General features: G+C 36.3%; 1 protein-coding gene across 2 annotated transcripts in view; it reads right to left on the reverse strand.

The window, feature by feature from the left end:
• Positions 1 to 20387, reverse strand: part of LOC134501752 (bifunctional heparan sulfate N-deacetylase/N-sulfotransferase 3) — a 70678-nt gene that overhangs the window by 3381 nt on the left and 46910 nt on the right. The window contains exons 6-11 of one of the 2 annotated variants that reach the window (XM_063309670.1): positions 7477 to 7659; positions 6228 to 6324; positions 5185 to 5308; positions 3094 to 3268; positions 2253 to 2423; positions 1007 to 1116 (exon numbers count right to left, since the gene is read on the reverse strand). In XM_063309670.1, the coding sequence (XP_063165740.1) occupies positions 1007 to 1116; positions 2253 to 2423; positions 3094 to 3268; positions 5185 to 5308; positions 6228 to 6324; positions 7477 to 7659 (860 nt within the window). The remainder of the gene's footprint in view (positions 1 to 1006; positions 1117 to 2252; positions 2424 to 3093; positions 3269 to 5184; positions 5309 to 6227; positions 6325 to 7476; positions 7660 to 20387) is intronic. The other variant, XM_063309671.1, reaches the window with a different exon arrangement.

A 20387-nucleotide genomic window follows, 5' to 3' on the forward strand; every position in this document is an offset into this window, starting at 1 on the left:
GTTCTTCTTGCTTTTGGATGGTGATTTTTTTGCTGCTGAGTGAAAGGGTGGAAAAAAGGCATGTCATTCTATTTGCCAGTTTAAAAGGCAGAACCATTTTGCTGGATGCAGTTCTTCCTTGTCTCTGCTTCTGCCCACTCTGAAATAGTCCATTATACACTTTTTTAAAGAAAGATTTATGGAAATTCCTCTCTAGTGGTGGTGGATAATTGCTAGCGTTATTGTGAATTAGTGGAATTGTACTTAAGAAAATCCCAAAAGAAAGTTCTGATATTATCAAATTAATAACGTACTTTTCAAGTATGTTAAAAAAACCACTTTTTTCAAAAAGTCATACATTTAACCTTTCTCCTAGAAACACATTCCCCAAGAAACAATTATACTCTGGCTTTTAAATATATTTGACCAAGGCATGTGTCCATGTACATTGCTCTTTTATTATTCTTTTTTTTAGAAACCACAAGCAAAACAGAACATTTTTAACTGTAGTTTCCTCTTTCTTCCAAATCTTGTAACCCCAATTTCTTAGCTTGGACAAATAAGTATTAATTACAGAATGCCTAGTTCAAACACAGCTTATATGAATTTAAGTAAAGATAAAAGATTTATGCTTATTGTATGAGTCACTTTGTTCTCAAAATAATTTGGTACTATTTAATCATGTATAGTATGTTAAAGAGCCTTGTGTGGTACAGAGTGGTAGTGGCAGTATTGCAGCCAAAAACTCTCCCCGTGACCCGGGTTTGATCCCAGCGGAAGCTGGATTCTCGGGTAGCCGGCTCAGGTCGACTCAGCCTTCCATCCTTCTGAGGTCGGCAAAATGAGTACCCAGCTTGCTGGGGAAGGTGATGACTGGGGAAGGCAATGGCAAAACACCCCGCTATAGTCTGCCAAGAAAACGTCATGAAAGCAGCGTCCCCCCAAAGGGTCAGACATGACTTGGTACTTGCACAGGGGACCTTTCACCTTTTTTTTCATAGTACGTTAAATCAAAAAATTAACTCACGTTAGAGCTTCTGAATAATTATAATGAGGAGTAACTGCCAGAAACTTCTGCACTTCATCCATTACTATAGCTGGGTCATTTCTCAACTGCTGTCCGTCGATAATTAGTAACTGTAAATGAAGAGAAAGAAAATCAACAATCAATGCTGCATCCAAGATTTTATATGCATCAACTTGAAAGTCATTTTTTCACATATGTGAAATACAGTTTTTAAAAGGAAGAGATGTGCTACTTGGATAAGTTTTAAATCCATTTGTATTTATCATCAGTTTTAATAATTTGAAGTTTCATTAATTAAATATAAAACCAATCTAAACTGGAAGCTGCTTGATACACCAGTGGTGACTGAGAAATAAAGGTTAGGTATCCAGAGAAACCCAATCGATTAGTAGGAAATTGAATGTGATTTGCCTTGAAAAATGCAATTATATGCAGCTTTCAAAATGATATATGCTTATATATCATTTTCAGAATATCAGTCATTGAGGGCACACTTATTGTCAGGAGCATAATAGGAAACTCAGTTCTCTGGGCATGTAGCATACTTTATTTGCCATTTCACTGTGACTGAGCAGCTATGTCTAGCATCTAAAAGAACTATACTGAAGATATGGGACAGCTGAGAGATCAAGCATCATTTTCAGGTCTACACTAGTTGACAGTGTGATATGTACTGTGTGAACCAGATATTATGTTAGATGGAAGCTATAGATGACAGCAATGCAGAATCTCTAGTAGTGGCCTATAGCTGAAACCTCATTAAGTTGGCCCTGCCTAAAGCACCAAGGATCTCAAAAGGATTAGATAAGCAGAACATGTTTTTAAAAAGAGAAGAAAAATTATTTCAGTCTGTCATGCCAAGGAATATACAGGTTGCACAAGGGCATTCTATTCAGGTTTTGAACAATCTACATTTGTATGCAAATTCATGAAGACCATTATCCCACATAATAGTATTGAATGAATAACTAAAACAAAGGGAATATTCAACTGGATACAACATGGGTGGGCAATCTTTAGGCCACCTGCAGCCCCTGAAATGCTTGTTGGCACCCTTAATGCTCCCCAATCTCTGATAGAGCAATTTGCAGGTGAATTTATGTTGGCAGGCTTTCAAGGAACATAAATATTTTTACAGTAACATCACCTGCTTTTAACCCAGAAAAACAAACAAAAAATTTGTGAGCGCTAAAAATGCTGCCCACCCATCAGATTCTGAATAGTTTTAAAATGCACTATTGTTTACCTGATAAGGTGGAAAGTAAGCTAACCATCGTCCTATGTGAGTGGCATACCATCCTGGTATCAGACATTTCTTCTGCAGAACCTTAAGCTCTGATGAAGCATGATGTCCTGCACTGATTACTTGATAAAAAGTAAATTTTAGAGCAGCCGGGTCCTTGTGAAATCTCTGATGCTGAAAAACAAAATTCAAGGATAGCAACTGTAAAGCAAAGTTAGGTTTAGCCAGAAGTTCAGAATATACAACTGTTCCTTCATTTGTCTGTATTCTCCTTCCACACAGCTAACTATACCTCTTTGATTCAATGCCAAATACAAAGTAAGCGTATTGCTGGCTTTAATATTAACAAGGTTATATACAGACTAACCAGTATAAAGGAAGACAGAAGCAAAATATATAAAATGCAACACTAATATATTTGTTAGAATGCTTTTAAGAGTAACAATGTGATTATCTCATCTGATATTTCATTGTTTGACAGAATCTTAGCAAAATGACATAGTTACATTTTCTATCTTAGTAATGAAGTTTGTCTTGCCTCATGTTCCTGAAAAAACTGTTAACTTCTGTTTGCTGGGCATATGCTCATTCTTAAGTTGTAGCAGTCAGTACTCAGTGAGATGACCAGTAGTCTTACTGCCCAATAAACATCTGAATTACAATCAAAGAAGGGATCAAAAAGCTTTCATTGATAGCTAATCTCTTCTAAGTCTACCATATATGAGTTGTCAATAATGCTTTATACTGCAGACTATAATTAAGATATGTAATGGATAACAGAAGCAAACCATCATAATTTATCATATGTACATCTGGAATTTGCATTCATTCTTGAAATGTCTACCTGATACCAGGAGTATGCTCGATCTGATGGATCAATGAGAATAGTGATGATTTTTGCCTTTGGAATTAAAGAAGCTGCTCGTTTAGGTGCTTCTTCAGAATGAAAATAGTTGGCACTCTTCTCAAAGAGAAAGTCAGTGGTTACATTGGAAGGTGTAGGAAAGAATTCCATATACCTACAAAATATAAAATAATTTAGATATTAAAATAATAACTTGCATTTTTATATTTATGTAATTATATTGTATTTATTTTGATATTTTAATCTTTGATTTTTAACTGTTTGTAAATCACCCAGAGTTGTCATAATACGAGATGGGCAGGGAAGAAATATGATAAATAAATAATAATAATTTAGTACAGTACTTATATAGAAAGGAAGTTACACTGGGCACATTAAAGCTATTTTTCTAGCAAAACTATATATTTGCTACATTGTGTATATGTGAAACTATACACACACACATACATACACACTGTATATAAACATTGTCAAGTGATTTTCAACTTTGTAGTTCTTTGTCTAATTGTATTTTCTAAATAGAAAGCATTACATCTTAAGTTAACTTTAGAAGAGATTTTGATGTGTTTTGGTTTGGGTTACATTTAAACTTGTCAAAATCAGCAGTAACTCTGATGTATTTATGACAAAGAACTGTCAAGGGACTACATCACAAAATAAAAATCTGCTTGGAACTTTGACATCTCACAAACCTAGTTAGAATGAACAACATATAAAATAGCTGTGAACTGATACAACCAAAATTTCCATTTGCTTTCAGTGCTCTGGGCAAATTGATTCACAAACAGTACTATATACTGTCTTTACAACTATCCTTGTTAAAAGTTAAAGAGTCCATGGTATAGAATTTATTCTCAGAATGAACATTTGAAAATATTTGTTTTCTTTTTCAGGAACACTTTCTATTTCCCACCTTAGCAGTATAAAGTACTATCAACTATATATGTACATGTTCATCCATGGCTGCAGCTCACGTATCTCACTAAGTAATTGGACATTTTATATTTAATGACAATAAATTGCCTAACAGATGAAATTTATAATAAGATTTTTTTGCACAAAAGTAAAACTACTTGACTTCATTCACTCTAAAAATTTAGAATGGTTTCCTTTCTTCAGGGCCCTAGAACATTTGTCAGCATGTACAATTAATTAAATAGAAAACATTGGACAGAACTTAGTGTGAAGTTCATACATCAAGGAATCTTTATAAGGAATTCATTCATTTTATGGGACTTGGAGAAATACGACTTGGCCCATTATGTTACTGGACTTGTTATAAGTAAACTAATAAGTTGTCTAGAACACTGTTAAGCTGCAACTCAGTATCTACTTTCCAGCAAATAAGCTCACTGAATTCAGTGGACATAATTTTGAATAGGGGAAGTGTGGAAGTTTCCGAGTGGAGGAAAAAGAAGTGGGTTGGTTAAGCTACATTCAAGTATGTCCATCTGAAAAGAAGTAGGATGTTGATCCTTAAAGTCTGAATACTGTACACTGAAGTACAAATAGAAAATATTTTTTTGAAATTGTGGACATACTTCAGTCTAGCTTAACTAACCCACTTCTTTTTTCTCCATTCGGAAACTTCCACACCTTCCCCTACTCAAAATTTTGTCCACTGAATTGCTGGAAAGCTTGCAGTTGCAGCTTAACAGTCTTTAGAAATCTCTACATAAAAATGTAAAAAATATAGCAGAATTTTTAATTATTTCAATATATTGCTTCAGTAAAAAACTTTTTTAATTATTTTTTTATAGAAACTCAGACTTTCGACTGCTTAGATATTTGCATTTAACACAATAATATGTGGCTGACTTGTTAATTAATTTTTGATTCCTTGCACAATTAATGCAACTCATTGTATAAACACAGCTATTTTCCAATTTCCAAACAGAAACAGGAAGAATTGTATTTGCTGCTGTGGAATATATATGCACACAATTTTTAGAAGAATTGTAAAAGTCTGTACTAAGTTGCATATAAACACTCACATTAGATATGGCATGTATTTTTGTAAAGCCAGCAAAATATAGAATGATTTAGATTTATACTAGTAGCCCATCTTACCAATCAATCCCCCTGTGGTAGTTATTTCTATTAAAGAACTGTACCTCCTCAAAGGTTTTGGGGCTGGGGGAGTTACTAATGATGGAAGGATGCATAATCAGGAACAAATATAAAGCCGTTGTGCCTGTAAAAAGAGTAACAGTCCAAGAATTGAGATGAAACTTCTGCATTCTGTCAATCAGATCCTCATTTCATGTACAATTAAATAACTCCTTTAGCAAACATCATCCTACTTACACTAGCACACAAAATAAAACAAAAAGCAAAACAAAATATTTTTAACAACAAACCCCCCCCCCCTCTCTCTCTCTGTGTATAAATGCTTTCTTTAATGAACAAAAGCAAGTTTTCTTTGACTGATGCTGAGCTGAAATTTATTCAAACAGCATCTGTATGGAAAAAAAATTCAAGATGCATTGCTTTACAATGTTCTTTCTAAAACACTGTAAAATCACTAAAGATAGATATTTGGATAAGCATAAGAACAAAAAAGACAACACTTAACCCTGGCAAGATAGAGTGGCTTTGGGATTTTGGCCCCCCCAGGCCCTGGTGATATGTCACCTTTGACTCTGCTTGAGGAACAGGTGGCAGCCATGGCTATTATTTCAAGGACCATAACAAGCATGTCAAAAACCAAACCCCAAAGAGGGCATGGCCAGGGGTGGCACGCCCCTTCCTGAGCTGGTGCCCTCTTTGGGGGTCCTCCGAAGACTCACGGCTCCTGCTCAAGGAACAGGTGGCAGCCATGGCTGTTGTTTCAAGGACCATAACAAGCATGTCAAAAACCACACCCCAAAGAGGGCATGGCCAGGATTCATTGGAGTTTCAGGATCCATTAGAGATCCATTGGGGTTTTGCTGCCCTGTCCCAATTTCAAAAATGAAAATAAAACAAAAAAAAGTCCAACCATTTTGGCCCAACTCGTTTTGGGAGATGGAGTTATGCAAACCTCAAAAAGGATGTTGGCATGTGGCCCCAGGCCACATTTTTGTATTCCTGGTTTATTGGCTGCAGTGTACACCCCACATAGAAATTCTTACCAGTTTTTTGAGGTCCAATAACCAGGAATTTTGGTAAACGATCACAAGTTTTTTCTTTAGACCAGATATCTCTGTGTCGTTTGTCATCACAAGGATTCTAAATTGTGGGAAAAAGCAATCTTAGGGTTTTTTTTTTTAGCACTAGGCTATGCTGCACTAATCAAGTGTTTAGCTGTACTGCAGAAAGGACAGAAGGCAAATACATCTAGTGAAAAATAAGTCTCAACATATTAATCTATGAAAAATAAAAATTGAATATTTTTATTGGGAATATTATTGCCTTTACAATTAAAATATAGTTATATCTTATTCTAAACTAATTATATGCCATGCGTTATTTCTATTGTGATAACTAGAATAATATAGCATAATTTTATCTTTCTTATATGATTATTCAGGAATATCCCACTGAGTTACATGATGCTTTCTTTCTTAATATTTAAGGTATTAAATATTAAAATCTAATATTTAAAGCTTTGGTTTTCAAAAAGTATTTGAGAGTTATTTCAACACAAAGATATAGTATTTTATTTTGATATCTTTGTCTTCTATAAACTGGTACCTTCCATATATGTTAGGACTCCCATTTTTGGCCTAGTCGGCTTGGTATTCTAAGACGAGCAATGCCAAAGCACCTGGAGTTTGTACGTTTTAGAAGACTGAAGTAACACATTCCAGTAGTTTCCTTTACTGCTAGTAAAGTATTTTTACTCTTTATTCATGAAGACTTCTCTAGTTCAAAGATTCTTCAATTTGTATAAGACAAATTGTTTATTATGATTAATGTGACAATAATATACTATTGTTTTTATATTCAACATAAGTCAAAAACTACATCTACATACAGCAACTAGCCATTATTATTATTACTTTTAATCTGTTCAATCATGTCTGATTCTTGGAGACTGCCTGGACAAGTCCCTGCAGTTTTCTTGGCAAGGTTTTCAGAAGTGATTTGCCATTGCCTCCTTCCTAAAACTGAGAGAGAATGATTGGCATAAAGTCACCCAGCTGGCTTCATGCCTAAGGTGGGACTAGAACTCATGGTCTCCTGGTTTCTAGCTTAATGCCTTAACCACTACATCAAACTGGCTCTCAGCCATTAATAGTAATAAATCAAGCAAAGCAAAGACCTCATTCTTTATCATTTACACAATATATTCTTTTCAGTAGTAGTAGTTAACTATGTACATTACATTTAAATTCTACAACATGTAAAATTACAATACTCTTGCAGAGCATGTCGTACCTGCCATAGTGGGTCCTTTTGCTCAGGAAATAGCTCAAAGTATTTGTGAGCCAGCTGAAGTGGAGGTACAGTCTGCAGCTTCAGGTTAGTCCAACTCTGAACAAAATTGGCCAGATTGACAAAGGTATATAAACCCAATCGGTCATTGCCATAATTAGACAGGTGAGTCATAAAGATACTGATCTTAAAGACAAAAGACATTTTATTCTATCACTAGATGGCAGTGAAGTAACATGGAAAATGAGATTTCCCTTTAAAATGACATACATAAGAATAAGGCACTAAGCTTTTTCCTATTACTTATACTTACAGGTATTGGTAATCAATCAGCTCAAATATCATGAATGACATCATTATTCTTATTATCTGAAGGAGCTCAGAAGGATGCACAAGAAATATTAAAAATAATAGTCAATAAATATAATTCAACAGTAAACTAAACAATGAACAATAAAACAATGGGAGTATTTAAGAATAATTCATTCTAAAGGCAGTCTAATTCTTGCAAGGTTCACCTGAACAAGAATGTCTTCAGCTGATACTTAAAATGGGGCAGTGAGGGAAGCCAACCACTATTTCATCCATTAAAAAAAAGGAGGCCTTTACCCTGAATTTTGTAAGCCATTTCACCCCTTTGGCCATGAGCTGATCCAACTGATCATAGCACATGCATTGGCAGCACTGGAGGAAGCAGGCTTCAAAGTATTTGAGACCTGAGTCATTTATCGTCTATTATTATTATTGCCACTATAGGAATAATAATATTATTGACTTAGTATACCATCAACCACTGAAGTCTCTAAGTGGATAACAATAAAACAAGTGTAAAATCAAGACATTTAGAGTAGTTAAAATAACAAAACCAATAAAAGCAAGTAAAACAAATTATTAATCAAAATTAACTAATGATTAAGCCCATTCAAAAAGAATTGGGTCCCTCAATTTTGCAGGGAGTGCTTTCCAAAGAACTGGGCAACAATAAAAATAGGTTTAGGGAAGCAATATGACCTTAAGGCTTATGTTTTGTCTCTGCAGCTCTCGTTCTCAGATACAGTGATTTTCAAACTTCGCAACCTTAAGATGTGTGGACCTCAACTCCCAGAAGTCCCCAGCCTGGCTTGTGAGTAAACTCTTTCTTATTCTCAAATGATGAAGGGCACAATCCCTCAGCTGAATGCCACACTTAAATGTATGTTGAAAAGAAAGAATTTTCCTTTTAGGCAAGAAATGTTCTTCCACATATACTATATAACATTTTCAAATTTATTTTATAATTTTTAGTCCTTAAACCATAAGTAGACCAAAAACTGAATTGTTATTTTCATAATATACTTTACAGGAAAGTTTCCCTACAAAATATAAACTTGATTTTTAACAGCTACTTTTTCTTCTTACTCCTGTGTGACCTCTGACATTTATAATGTCAGTTCACCTCCCAACAATTCTCTTCCTACCAACAACTTTAGCATTGTACTGAAAGAAGAAAAGGGAACCTAAAAAGGTTAGTAGTTCAGGGAAAATATATATTATTCTTTCCCTGAAAGGAATTTCGCTATAGTCCTAGGAATGTTATAGAATAGAAGCATTTTCTTCTTCTTTTAAAGTGAACTGAATAGATCATAATAAAGGGGAAATGTATTACTAAAGTCTTTACTTTTTCAAAATACAGTATAGTTATTACACATAAGTGAAGCATACTAATGAAGCATACTAATACTGCCCAGAGTCACTGGGAGTCAGGCAGCATATAAATTTAATAAATTATTATTTTCATTATTAACAAGAAGCCTTCAGGTCCTGATAACTATAACTCCTAAGAAGACACCAGGATTTTAATCTAAACGTATCTGTACTTTCACATGGCAGAAGTTATATTTAGAAAACTTATCCATTTGCATAGCTTTTGCACAGAGTTCAAACCTTCCAACCAGGACTGTGCAGGACAGAACATGAAATAATTAGGACAACATTTATTTGTCATATTTCTCAGGTCCCCTGTCTCTAAACAACTCTAGGTGGCAAACAACAATAAAAGTATCAAAACAATCAGGGAAAGCACAATCTTTAACTAGGAGGAAACAATCCACACCCATCTTCCCAAAAGATATCTTGACTTATCCTAGCCCAAGAAGAACCAGGGAACAGCCATGTCTTCGATGCTCACTTGAAGATTAGCAGGATATGAAACATTCAAATCTTGGTGGATGCTGTTTCAGAGGACAGACATTGTAACAGACAAGTCATGTTTCTGGGATCCTATCAGATTACATTACTTAAAGGATGGAACCTGAAGCACTGTCTGTTCTCTTTCTGAACAGACAGTACAGGGAAAAATGTTATTTGAGGGAAGATGTTTTCTCATATAACTAGGCTCTACACCATTAGGAAATTACAGGTAATAACCAACACTTTGAATTGTACCCACAAGCTTACTGGCAACCAGTGCAGCTCACCAAGCAGAGGTGTTGCATAGCCATACCAAGATATGTCCGTTACTGCTTGCCCTATTGCATTCTGACTAACTGTAGCTGCTGAGTCTAGCTTCAGCGGTAGCTGTAGCATCTGAGTGTAGCTTTAAGTGTAGCCCCATGATGTTCTGGAGGAGGAACATATCACCTCTTCCTTCAAATATGCATGAAGTACTTAAAGAACTAGACTTAAAATGTGCTTAACAGGACTGGATGCATATTTCAGATTCAGTCTGTAAGGTGTGTAGAATCCACAGAAGCACAAATGTAGCACCTATCTACAGCACCTTGACATAGCTGTATCTTTAATGCTTCATGCTTCTGCATGTTCCAAAGCACCTTTTGGAGACTGAATCTGAGCTGCTGTACGGATGTTCTACAATAAAACACATTTGTTTGTTCATTTATTTGTTCTGGAAAGATTGTTAGTAGAAAAAACTGAGGTTTCAATTCAATCTTTGCTTTTATGATTGCTTTTTAAATAATTTATTTCCAGTACGTTTGAAATTTTTTACAGGTCAACCTCATACGATAAAATGTTCCTTCTGTATCACAACATTTCCAAAATTTATTATTATATGATTTATCTATTTTTGCAATTATGGATAGAGTTATATACCATCTGTAAAACGTTGTGTACCAATTTTCTCTTAAATTATAGCTTGAGGTAAACTTTATTGAATTTTTCCATAAGCCCTCACTTTATTATAATGTAGTCATTTCTTTAAAAATTTGCGTCTGCTTTATCATATAGTCTTTTACTTGTTCTGACTCTGTGTTATATTTTAATAACAATTTATATATATGTTCTAATAGGTGATCATGGTTCTGCATACATTCAGATTCTGTCATTTGCCTTAAAAACCTTTCTTCTTTCTAAGGTCACTTTTTATTCTTCCAGTAATCTGTAAATACATCAGCCATGGTAGATATTGGCCTTCACCCAATAATTCTTGCTGTGTCTTTAGCTGGTTTCTAGAGTCTGGAAACATGACATCTGCATACATAATTACACTTTCTTACAACAATTGTCTCCAGAGTAAAACACATTTGTGGGTGAAGCTAAAGGTGAGATTGCTGAAATGTTTTTTGTGGAATTCCATGTTCTTATCAAGCTCTGTCTACGTCCTTTTAAGTTTTTATCTTCTTTTGTGTTCTCATACCATAAACCTCTACTGTATGAAGTTTGTTGGCTAAACCAGCATTTTCTACTACTGAGATTTTGCTGTTTGGGAATTTTATCCATTTGACTCTTCATGACAAACATCTCTTCATGACAAACAAGACAGAGACCGTGTCTGTCTCTTGACTTTTGAATCTTGTAAGTTTTTAAATTTTACTGTTTTTTTTCTTTGCAAATAAACTTATTGACTATTCTTTGCCAATCTTGCAGATTTTTTTATGAGATTGATGCCATTTGAAATTTAAAAAAAAACCAACCTTAGGTAATATATTCATTTTAATAGTCACAATTGATCCTAACCAGGAGAGTTTTATTTTTTTTCACCTTTCTGAATCTTTTTTATACAATGAAACACATCAAGGCTAGTTTGAGGCCCTACCATCCACACCATAAGTAGCCCAACACCCATGTGTTCAGGGGATATCATTAATCAAGAGTCCCACGTCACTTCCTCCATATGCTGAGATCCCTAATTACATATTGAGGGTGGAGCTGGGGCAAGATGAGTTACAGCCTTCTTTTATGCCCCAAGGGCATTAAAACCACCTCCAAGTTAAAACCACCTTGTGTTGGTTCCCTAGTCCTGCCGGGACCAGTCTTATCCCTTTATGGGTTGAATTATATCTGCCGTTACTTGGATTTCATTATATTTTATATTTGTATTTATTGATTATTGATATTATTTATGATCTTATTGAATTTTAAATTATTTTTATTGTGAACTGCCCAGGGTCCCCCGTGTGGGTGAGATGAGTGGTGATAAAAATATGATAAATAAATAAATAAAGAAGTTATCCATTCTACACAGATCTGGGCTTTGAAGAGAGAGTATAGTTTCTTGAATTCTACATTCACAACCCATTGATATTGTTCTTTTGCTGTTTATGCTCTAGTTATGGGGAGACTGTACCTTTTGGGGCAGAAGGGAATCTGTCAGGGCAGATGAAAAGTAATCTTGAATTGGATGGATTCTAAGCCCTTTTGTTCCCTTTACTTGTACTCAGAATTTCATGAAAGGGGAAAGGTATGTCAGTCCTAGATATGGAGAATTTGTTTATTTACCAAGCACACCCTCAAACAAAACAAAACTTCTATGCTGCCAGTAGATACTGTGTTCTGTACAATTCTTCTTAATCAAATGTCTCTTTCAGCTGTGCATTGATGGCCTTTATCACTTCTTTTCTATTGTATAAAACAAGTCAGGACTGAATAAATTCTGCTAACCTTGCCACTCTTTAAACCTGTCATCTCTTAAAAAGCCTTCAAGTGACAGCATTTCAGCCTGCTTATTTATTTATGTTTACATTAATATGCATTTATCCTCCTTTTTCCTTTCTCCAAAATAAATTTGAATGCCAGTAGTCCTTTATTTTGTCTGGAAATAAATAAGGAAAGTTAAAGAAGAAATTGTTTTAAATAAGATCTCAATCCCATCTGGTCCCTGGCAAGTAAGTGGTAACTGGTTCTCAACTTTTGCCTTTTTCAGAGCGTCAATAGCAGAGTTTTCCAATCCTGTTTTTCAATTTCACATCATCTCCTTTGTAAGCCATATAATCATTTTGTCTTGACCTTTTTGCCAGCATGCCTGCTTTCTTACACCACATAATTGAAATGGCAGAAGGTCTCCTTTTGGGTCTTCATGCATTCTGAACCTTGGAAGTAACAAAAGTTTCATCCAGCTCTTACTCTGTGATGAAAATGTAAAGCTAAAAAAACATGTAGGCAGACAATGGCAGATTAGATTTGTTTTAGCACTCTATCTGGGTTCATGCCAAGTATGCAGAAACTAAAACAAACCATGAAGCCCTGTTGCTGCATAGCCTCCATTCAGCTGAATTGGGCATGTATGGATATATCTATTACTCCTGAGGAAGTGGATTGAATCTTTGGTGACATTAGCTGTCACTGATAGCTAGATCTCTGTCTTAGCTGGCTTGCATGACTGGCCAAGAATGGGAAAGGGAGCTGGAACTGGGTCGACAATGAAGAATGCCTTGCTGTAGGAGGCAAAGATGCCAGAGATCCTGAAGTGGATGCAGTAGATTGCCTTCTTACCTTAGATCCAGTAGTGTTGGATAACTCTTGCTCAGTCTCTAATCTCCCAGTTTTAGGGAAGATTATGAAGAATTAAGAAGGTGATAGGGCAACAATTATCAAGGGCTCTGAAAGAAGTAGATTACTGTGACTCCCTTGCAGTCAGGATTCAGACCTGGACATGGGACAGAAGTTGTATTGTTTACTCTCATCAATAACTTCTGCCAGGACTTAGATAGGAAGGTTTAACCCTACTGGTCCTTCTGCATTTTTCTGAGGCCTTCAGTACCACCCGCCAACCATGGAATCTTTATGAACTGTCTGCAAAGTCTGGAGATTTTGCAGTGGTTCCATTCCTTTCTGAGTAGGCTGTTCCAGTTGGTGTGTGTGTGGGGGAAGGAAGAAGTAAATCTTTCTCCCCATTTTATTTAATATCTACATGAAGTCAATGGGAGAGGTCATCCAGTGGTTTGATGTATGACATCAACAGTACACTGATGATACCCAGTTACACATCTCTACCTCAGATTGAATTGAACACACAGTGGAAGTCTTAACTCAATATCTGGTAAGGGTTTGAATATGGAGGAACAGACTGAAACTCAACCCAAACAAACTGGCTGCTGATTCAAAAGCCAACTGTTTGGGAATAGTTCTAACTTTAGTTCTGGTACGGTTCTGCTCCCTCCTCAAGTTCATAATTTGGGGGGTCTTTTTGGGTTAGATCAGCAGCTGGAGACTGTGGCTGGAATTGTGACTTTGCCCAGGTTTGGCTGGTGTGCTCCTTATGATTCCTGAAGCAGGAAGACCTGATGACAGTTTCTCATGCCCTTGTTACCTCATGATTGAACTACTATATTTTGCTCTACCTGGGATTGCTCCTGAATACCACCTGGAAACCCCAGATGGTGGAGAATGTGGTGGTATGTCATGTGTCATTAAACTGTATTAGCTACCAGTTTGTCTTTGGGTACAATTGAAGGTGCTGATAATATATAAAATCCTATATGGCTTAAGATGTGGATCTCTATGAGACACCTGCATGCTTAAAATATGCTCTGCCCACCCAAAGTTTGCCAATAGAGAGCACTTGTTAAGAATCCCCTTCCCTGTGAGATGTGGCAGGAGACAACTTGAAGACAAGCATTTTCTGCTAGAGCTGGCTTCCTGTGGAACCAGTTACCCTTACAGATAAGAATTGCATCCTTACTATTAATATTCAGTGTTTAAAAAGTTGGTTATTCAAGCAGACATTTGGTGATAAAGGATGTGATAATTTGATACCTAAGAGGTGAATGGAGCTGTAATTTATCATGATTTTATAAAACTAGAATGGGATTAATGTCTTTGACTTACTAGATTGTCCTTGACCTTATTAGATTGCATTGTTATTTATTTAGGTTAACTTGATTGAAACAGCATTGATGTATCTTTGGTGATCAATCAATCAATTACTTAGTCAATCAATCTGGTGACCATCTCAAATTCAGTAGATCCACAGTGCATTATTCTTTGTCTGAACCAGGCCACTAAGGCTTCTTTGACAAACATGTTAAAACAAAGCATTCTTAGTACAATGTGTGAAATCAGCTAATGTGCATAAGGCTAAATTTCTCATTAAAAGATTAACAGAACAAGAATATTTTCACTATTTTCTAAATACCATCTAAAGAGCATGCACCCATTTCTGGATCAGGAGGTAGACAGTCACTCATGCTTTCATCACCTTCTGTGTGGATTACTGCAATGTACTCTACATGGGTCTGCTCTTGAAGAACATTGGAAAGCTTCAATTGGTCCAGAATGCAACAGTGTGAACAATAATGCGTGTTCTTCGGTACTCCCATGGTACATCTTTGGTTCATGAGTTGTACTGGCTCCCAATAGACTTTTGAGGGCAATTCAAGGTGCTAGTTGCTACCTGTAAAGCTCTTCATGGCATGGAGCAAGGACTGCCTTTTTCTAATTGTATCTACCTACCCCATGAGATCTTGCAGAAGGGGAATGCTCTAGGTCCTGTTAATTAAAGAGTATCACTTGGTGGGACCCAGGAAGCATGCCTTCTCTGTAGCAGCACTGCCTTTTGCAACACCATTCCTGGTTAGACTAGGTCCAATCTTGCTTGTCTTCTGCAAAGCCATTAAGACCAGGCTTAACTCTCAGGCATGGGTCAGGAGGTGATTGAGCTCATGAGTTATATGAATGTGTAATTTGATTGGCTTATGTTTGGTGGCCATTTCTTTTGATGCTTTTTTATTTTGCATTTTGTTTTTTGTAATGATGTTTTTGTTGTGTTAACTGCCCAGAATTGTTATGTGAGATGGACAGCCATATACTGTAAATCCAATAAATTACAATAATCATCAAGAATGGAGCTAATTTCACCTCCACAGTGAGGGATTCTAACTGGAGGTGCTACTGCAAAGAAGATCCTGTCTCACACCTATCAAGAAATTCATATGGAGGAAATGAGTTTTTCTGATAGTCTAGGCCCAGAGCATCTTAATATGGGTCTAAAACTAATGTGGAAGTTAATCAAGTGACAAAAGATGGATAAAATATAGTCTGAAATGCATACACTGGAGAACAATTGGACAGGCCTATTGCACTAAGAACAGTTTCTAAACACTTTTCAAGGGCAGTCCCATGTTGACTACATTGGTAAACTAATCTGTAGTCAAATAATATACTGTTTCTTCAAAAGAGGTTATTTTATTTTTGTATTTTGTATTTTATTTATTTAATTTTATCCTGCCTTTATTATTTTTATAAATATCTCAAGGCGGCGAACATACGTAATACTCCTTCCTCCTCCTAGTTTCCCCACAACATCCACCTTGTGAGGTGAGTTGGGCTGAGAGAGAGCGACTGGCCCAAGGTTACCCAGCTGGCTTTCACGCCTAAGGCTGGACTAGAATTTACAGCCTTCTGGTTTCTAGCCCGGCACCTTAACCACTAGACCAAACTGGCTCTACACGGCTATTATATTATTCATACATGGCTATTTTGGTCTTTGGTTTCTAGAGCAATATTAAAAGAAATATGAAAAAAATATATAACATTCTTGCCTGAATTTTTGCAACTGAACTTTGAAAATGAATAAAGGAAGATTTATTCTAATTTCTTTTATACTGCACTCAGGGTTGTGAAGCATTGGTAGTGATAATTCCCTTTTCAAAAAGAAGAGCTAGCACTAATTAAATGAAGTAAGTCAGCTGTAGGAGACTGTGGAGGAACAAAGTTAAATTGGCTTCAAGCTATTCCACCAGCATATTCTCAAGCTGTTCAACCTCTTCCTAACATATTTTTGGTCCTGAGCCTAACTGTGGCATTAGAGTCACTTCACATGTTTTTTTAATGTGCACTAAGAGCAGAAGTAACGTCATATAGCTCTGTGAGGTAATTTTTTTTTTAAAAAGGGCATAATTGATGTTTAATGATTCATTCAGGTGCTGGAAGCTAAAATCCGTCCAATTAAATATAACAAAGTTATTCTAGATGCAGAACAAATGTTTACAGGCCACAAGAGTATGTTTAACTTTCAGACCATCTATTTTCCAATTAATTTTGCATTGTGTACACTGTGTAGAGTCCCTGATATTGCCATCCTATTACTCAAAAGAGTTCCATCTGAGGTATTCAGAGACTTAGCAGCAGCTGCTCTTGCTCCATTAGACTTACAAAGTGACAGAATAATGAATTAGTCTTCTACCTGTGCTTGAATATATTTGCCTAAATTGGTGACAGGAATTCATTTTTTTATGATGGGTAACAGAAAAACACTGTGATCTGTGCCTGATGTTAAAAGAGAGCTGTCTGCAACTGCATGGCCCCACTCCCAACCCTAAGGTGTCAGGATAACCTCACAGCTATTGAATATACCTCCTGATAAATAAACATAGATAATACCTTCCACAAAATTTATTTGAATACAGAAGTGATACATAATTCTTACAAGAAGATATACAAGTATTTTTAATGAGGGAACAACAACTACTTTTATAAAACACTCAAAACCCTTTATGGACTTTTTGTTGAAAATGGATAAAAATGAATTCGTGATTTTGGGATTTATGGATTAAAAGGTTTGTTTATGGGGAAAAGGGAACCATGTTATGTAATTTGGGAGGGTGGAAATGGTAATTACTGTTTGTAACTGCTGCAAAGAAGATTGGAAGTAGTTTCTTTAGATATCTTTCTTTTTCTCCTTCTTTTTCTTTTGTCATCTTTCACTTTTTCTTTTATTCTTTCATATTTCTTTTTTCTATTTTTTCTTTTATGTTTCTGTAGTTCTTTAATCTTATGTATTTTTTAAAAAATAAATATTATATTTTAAAAAATCTTTAGTAGCAGCATCCTATATGGTACAAGGGTTGTAGGTAGATGCAGACACAGGTAGATGCAGACTGAAGTCTTTATCTAAGAGCCAAGGAACAGGACTGGATTGTCAATTTTCTCCTACAATAAATTGATGGTGCCCTTGTCATGGCTGAGTCAGAAAAAATTAGAATGCCTTATAATCATATACACATTTATGCAGTGGTAATGCCTTCCCATAGGATCCAGTAATTTGGTACAATGACAGTGGTAATCATCATCATCTGAGGCAATGATGATTATAATAATGCTCTATCACATGCAATTTGTTTATTATTCAGTTAGCAAATTTCATTAGGACTCATAACACCTTACAACATCGCACCTTACAACAGGTAAAACATCGATGGTGCATATACAATGTGACAATATGTACAATAAAGCATCCACAGTAACTATACATGTTAAAATATCCATAGTTAAAGCTCAAACCACAGTGACAACACCTTAACTATCATTCTAAATTAATACATCAGAGTAAAACAGTATACAACCTGACATTAATAACATATCAGCAGAATGATGTTCAAATCCCAAAGGTCCTTTGAAACAGTTCCATCTTTACTGCATTCTAAAAGGACATAAAAATGGGGGGCGGGGCAAACCCAATAAGTGCAAGGAGGCTGTTCCACAGTGTTGATGCTACAACAGAAAAGCACCATCTTTTTGCCTCAGCCCCTTATCTCACAGAAATTCCCTGTGATGTATCCACCAGATGCATTCATTCTGATCGAAGAAGATGCTCCTCAAGGTTCCTTGATGCCAACTTATGTAGGGCTTTTTAGGTCAAAACTAGAACTTTGAATTGTAGTCACAAACTTATCAGCAATCTGTATATGGACTTGAGCACTGGTGTAATATTCTCCTGGCAGTTGACACCTGTCAGCTATCCATTATATGCCAATTGTGGCTTCCAGGTGGCTTTCAGAGGCAGCCCAGGTTGGCATCCTGACTAAAAAGGATCCTTGACATCTATTTCTCTAGGGTGCTTTTTGGTTTTCTGCTCCTGACTATCTCAACAAACTTTCCTCCAAAGGAGAGATGGGATACCAGACTGTAGCTATCAAAATTGGTATGACTGAGAAGACCTCTGAAGAAGAGGGTTATCATGGCCGGTTCAAGGAGTCAGAAAGCACCCCTCCTGGAAAGAGGCAATGACCACTTGGATCCAGTCTGTTATTTTCCAACCTACCCTCCACCCAAGAAGCTAAGTGGGACATGGATCCCACCTACAGTCATAGAATCTCTATTAATACTTCAATATATCACCCTATCTACCAAATCTGTCCATGCAGATTCAAGGGTAAGACGAATCTAATTGATCAGCAAAATGATGTGCAATCTGGTCACATAATGACCAGGTAGAAGATTTACTTGTTAATCTCTCCCCTTGAAAGAATTCAAAAACCTAAACAAGGCTGCTGGCTGACATCTGCCAATGCAGTAAAAAAAAAAAAGTAATTGCACATGCCTTGCCATTATTGTCTAGGCCTGAACATATGAAATACAGGAACAGAGTAAGAAACCACACTGACTGTTGTAGCTAGGGTATGAGCTGTAGTCAGTGATGTGCTGGTAAATTTTTAACAGCAGCTTTTTGGGAAATTTTTTTTTTCCAATGCCTCCAGGCCTCTCCAACACTGCTGGCTCCATTGCTGCTGTTATGTTGGGCCGCTGGCTGCCAAAGAGCTGATCAGACCCTAGCCATTGTGGCTCCAGTTTGCTCTCAACCAGCTTGCAAAATTCCAGAAAATTTAACAATCGATTCTTGTGAGCTGGTACAAGCTGGTCCCAGCACACCACTGTATAGAAAGGAAAAAACGGGTCTAGAGACTTCGAGAAGCTGCCTGGATATATGCTGTACACTCAGCATAGAGGATAGGCTTAAGAACAAGAAATGGTACAGAGGAATTCAAGCTTCTTTTGGAAAAAGCAGATGAATTGGCAGTGGATGCTTGGGGAAAAAAAGGCAAACACTGGCTAGGAGTTCAAAATAAAGCCTACTGAAAAACAGAACTAGCTAGGGTTGGGAGACTGAGGCCTAGAAAATCAAATTGGCATTATGGAAAATATCCAGAAGCTTAGTTGAGCTTCCAAGAGCTTTTGGAAGTGTGCAGATGTATTAAAATATATATGGAACGTCTCCAATTTACCAAGCTTGTAACCGATTCTGAGAAATCCATTAAAGTCAAAAACAAGGGAAAGAGAGCCACATGTATGCAGGAGCAATGTAAAGACCACCTAAGGAAGACAACAGGGACAGGAGAAGCCTAATTTATCAGATCAATTCAGGTTAGTACACACACCCAGTCTCCTGATCTATCCTTGGCAAGACTTGCAGGAACATCACTGGTCATTCAAGCCTGGTTGTATGCCCATGTCCAAATTTCTGTTAGAATTATGGATGTTAGTCAAAAGCACTCCAGTATAAATTGGGGTGGGAGTTATTATTTGCTTTTATGTGCTTGATAATCTTACTGTTTGGATGACAATGTAAATCTAACCAAAGTGTACACCAAATGGGTATACTTACTGTTACTGAGTTCCAAACAAACCCATCTTAAAAATCCACACTTGGATCTAAAAGCATAACACTCTTAAGAGATTCCAATTGTAGTAATTTATAAATTGATATTTAATGGACAGATGCCTAGTAAGAGTTTGAAAAAAATTCCTGCATGTTATCCCAAAATATCTTGACTTCACACCCATGCTTGGCAGTAAATCATTAATCTCTAGACACGTAAGCCTTAATTCACCTTTTCTGTTTAACTTTACAGAAAACTCACAGAGACAAAAAATCTTTATGAGACAAAAATGGAACATCATCCAAAAGAGCTGACTGCCCA

Source organism: Candoia aspera, chromosome 8 (assembly GCF_035149785.1).
Source record: "Candoia aspera isolate rCanAsp1 chromosome 8, rCanAsp1.hap2, whole genome shotgun sequence".
Taxonomy (NCBI): domain Eukaryota; kingdom Metazoa; phylum Chordata; class Lepidosauria; order Squamata; family Boidae; genus Candoia; species Candoia aspera.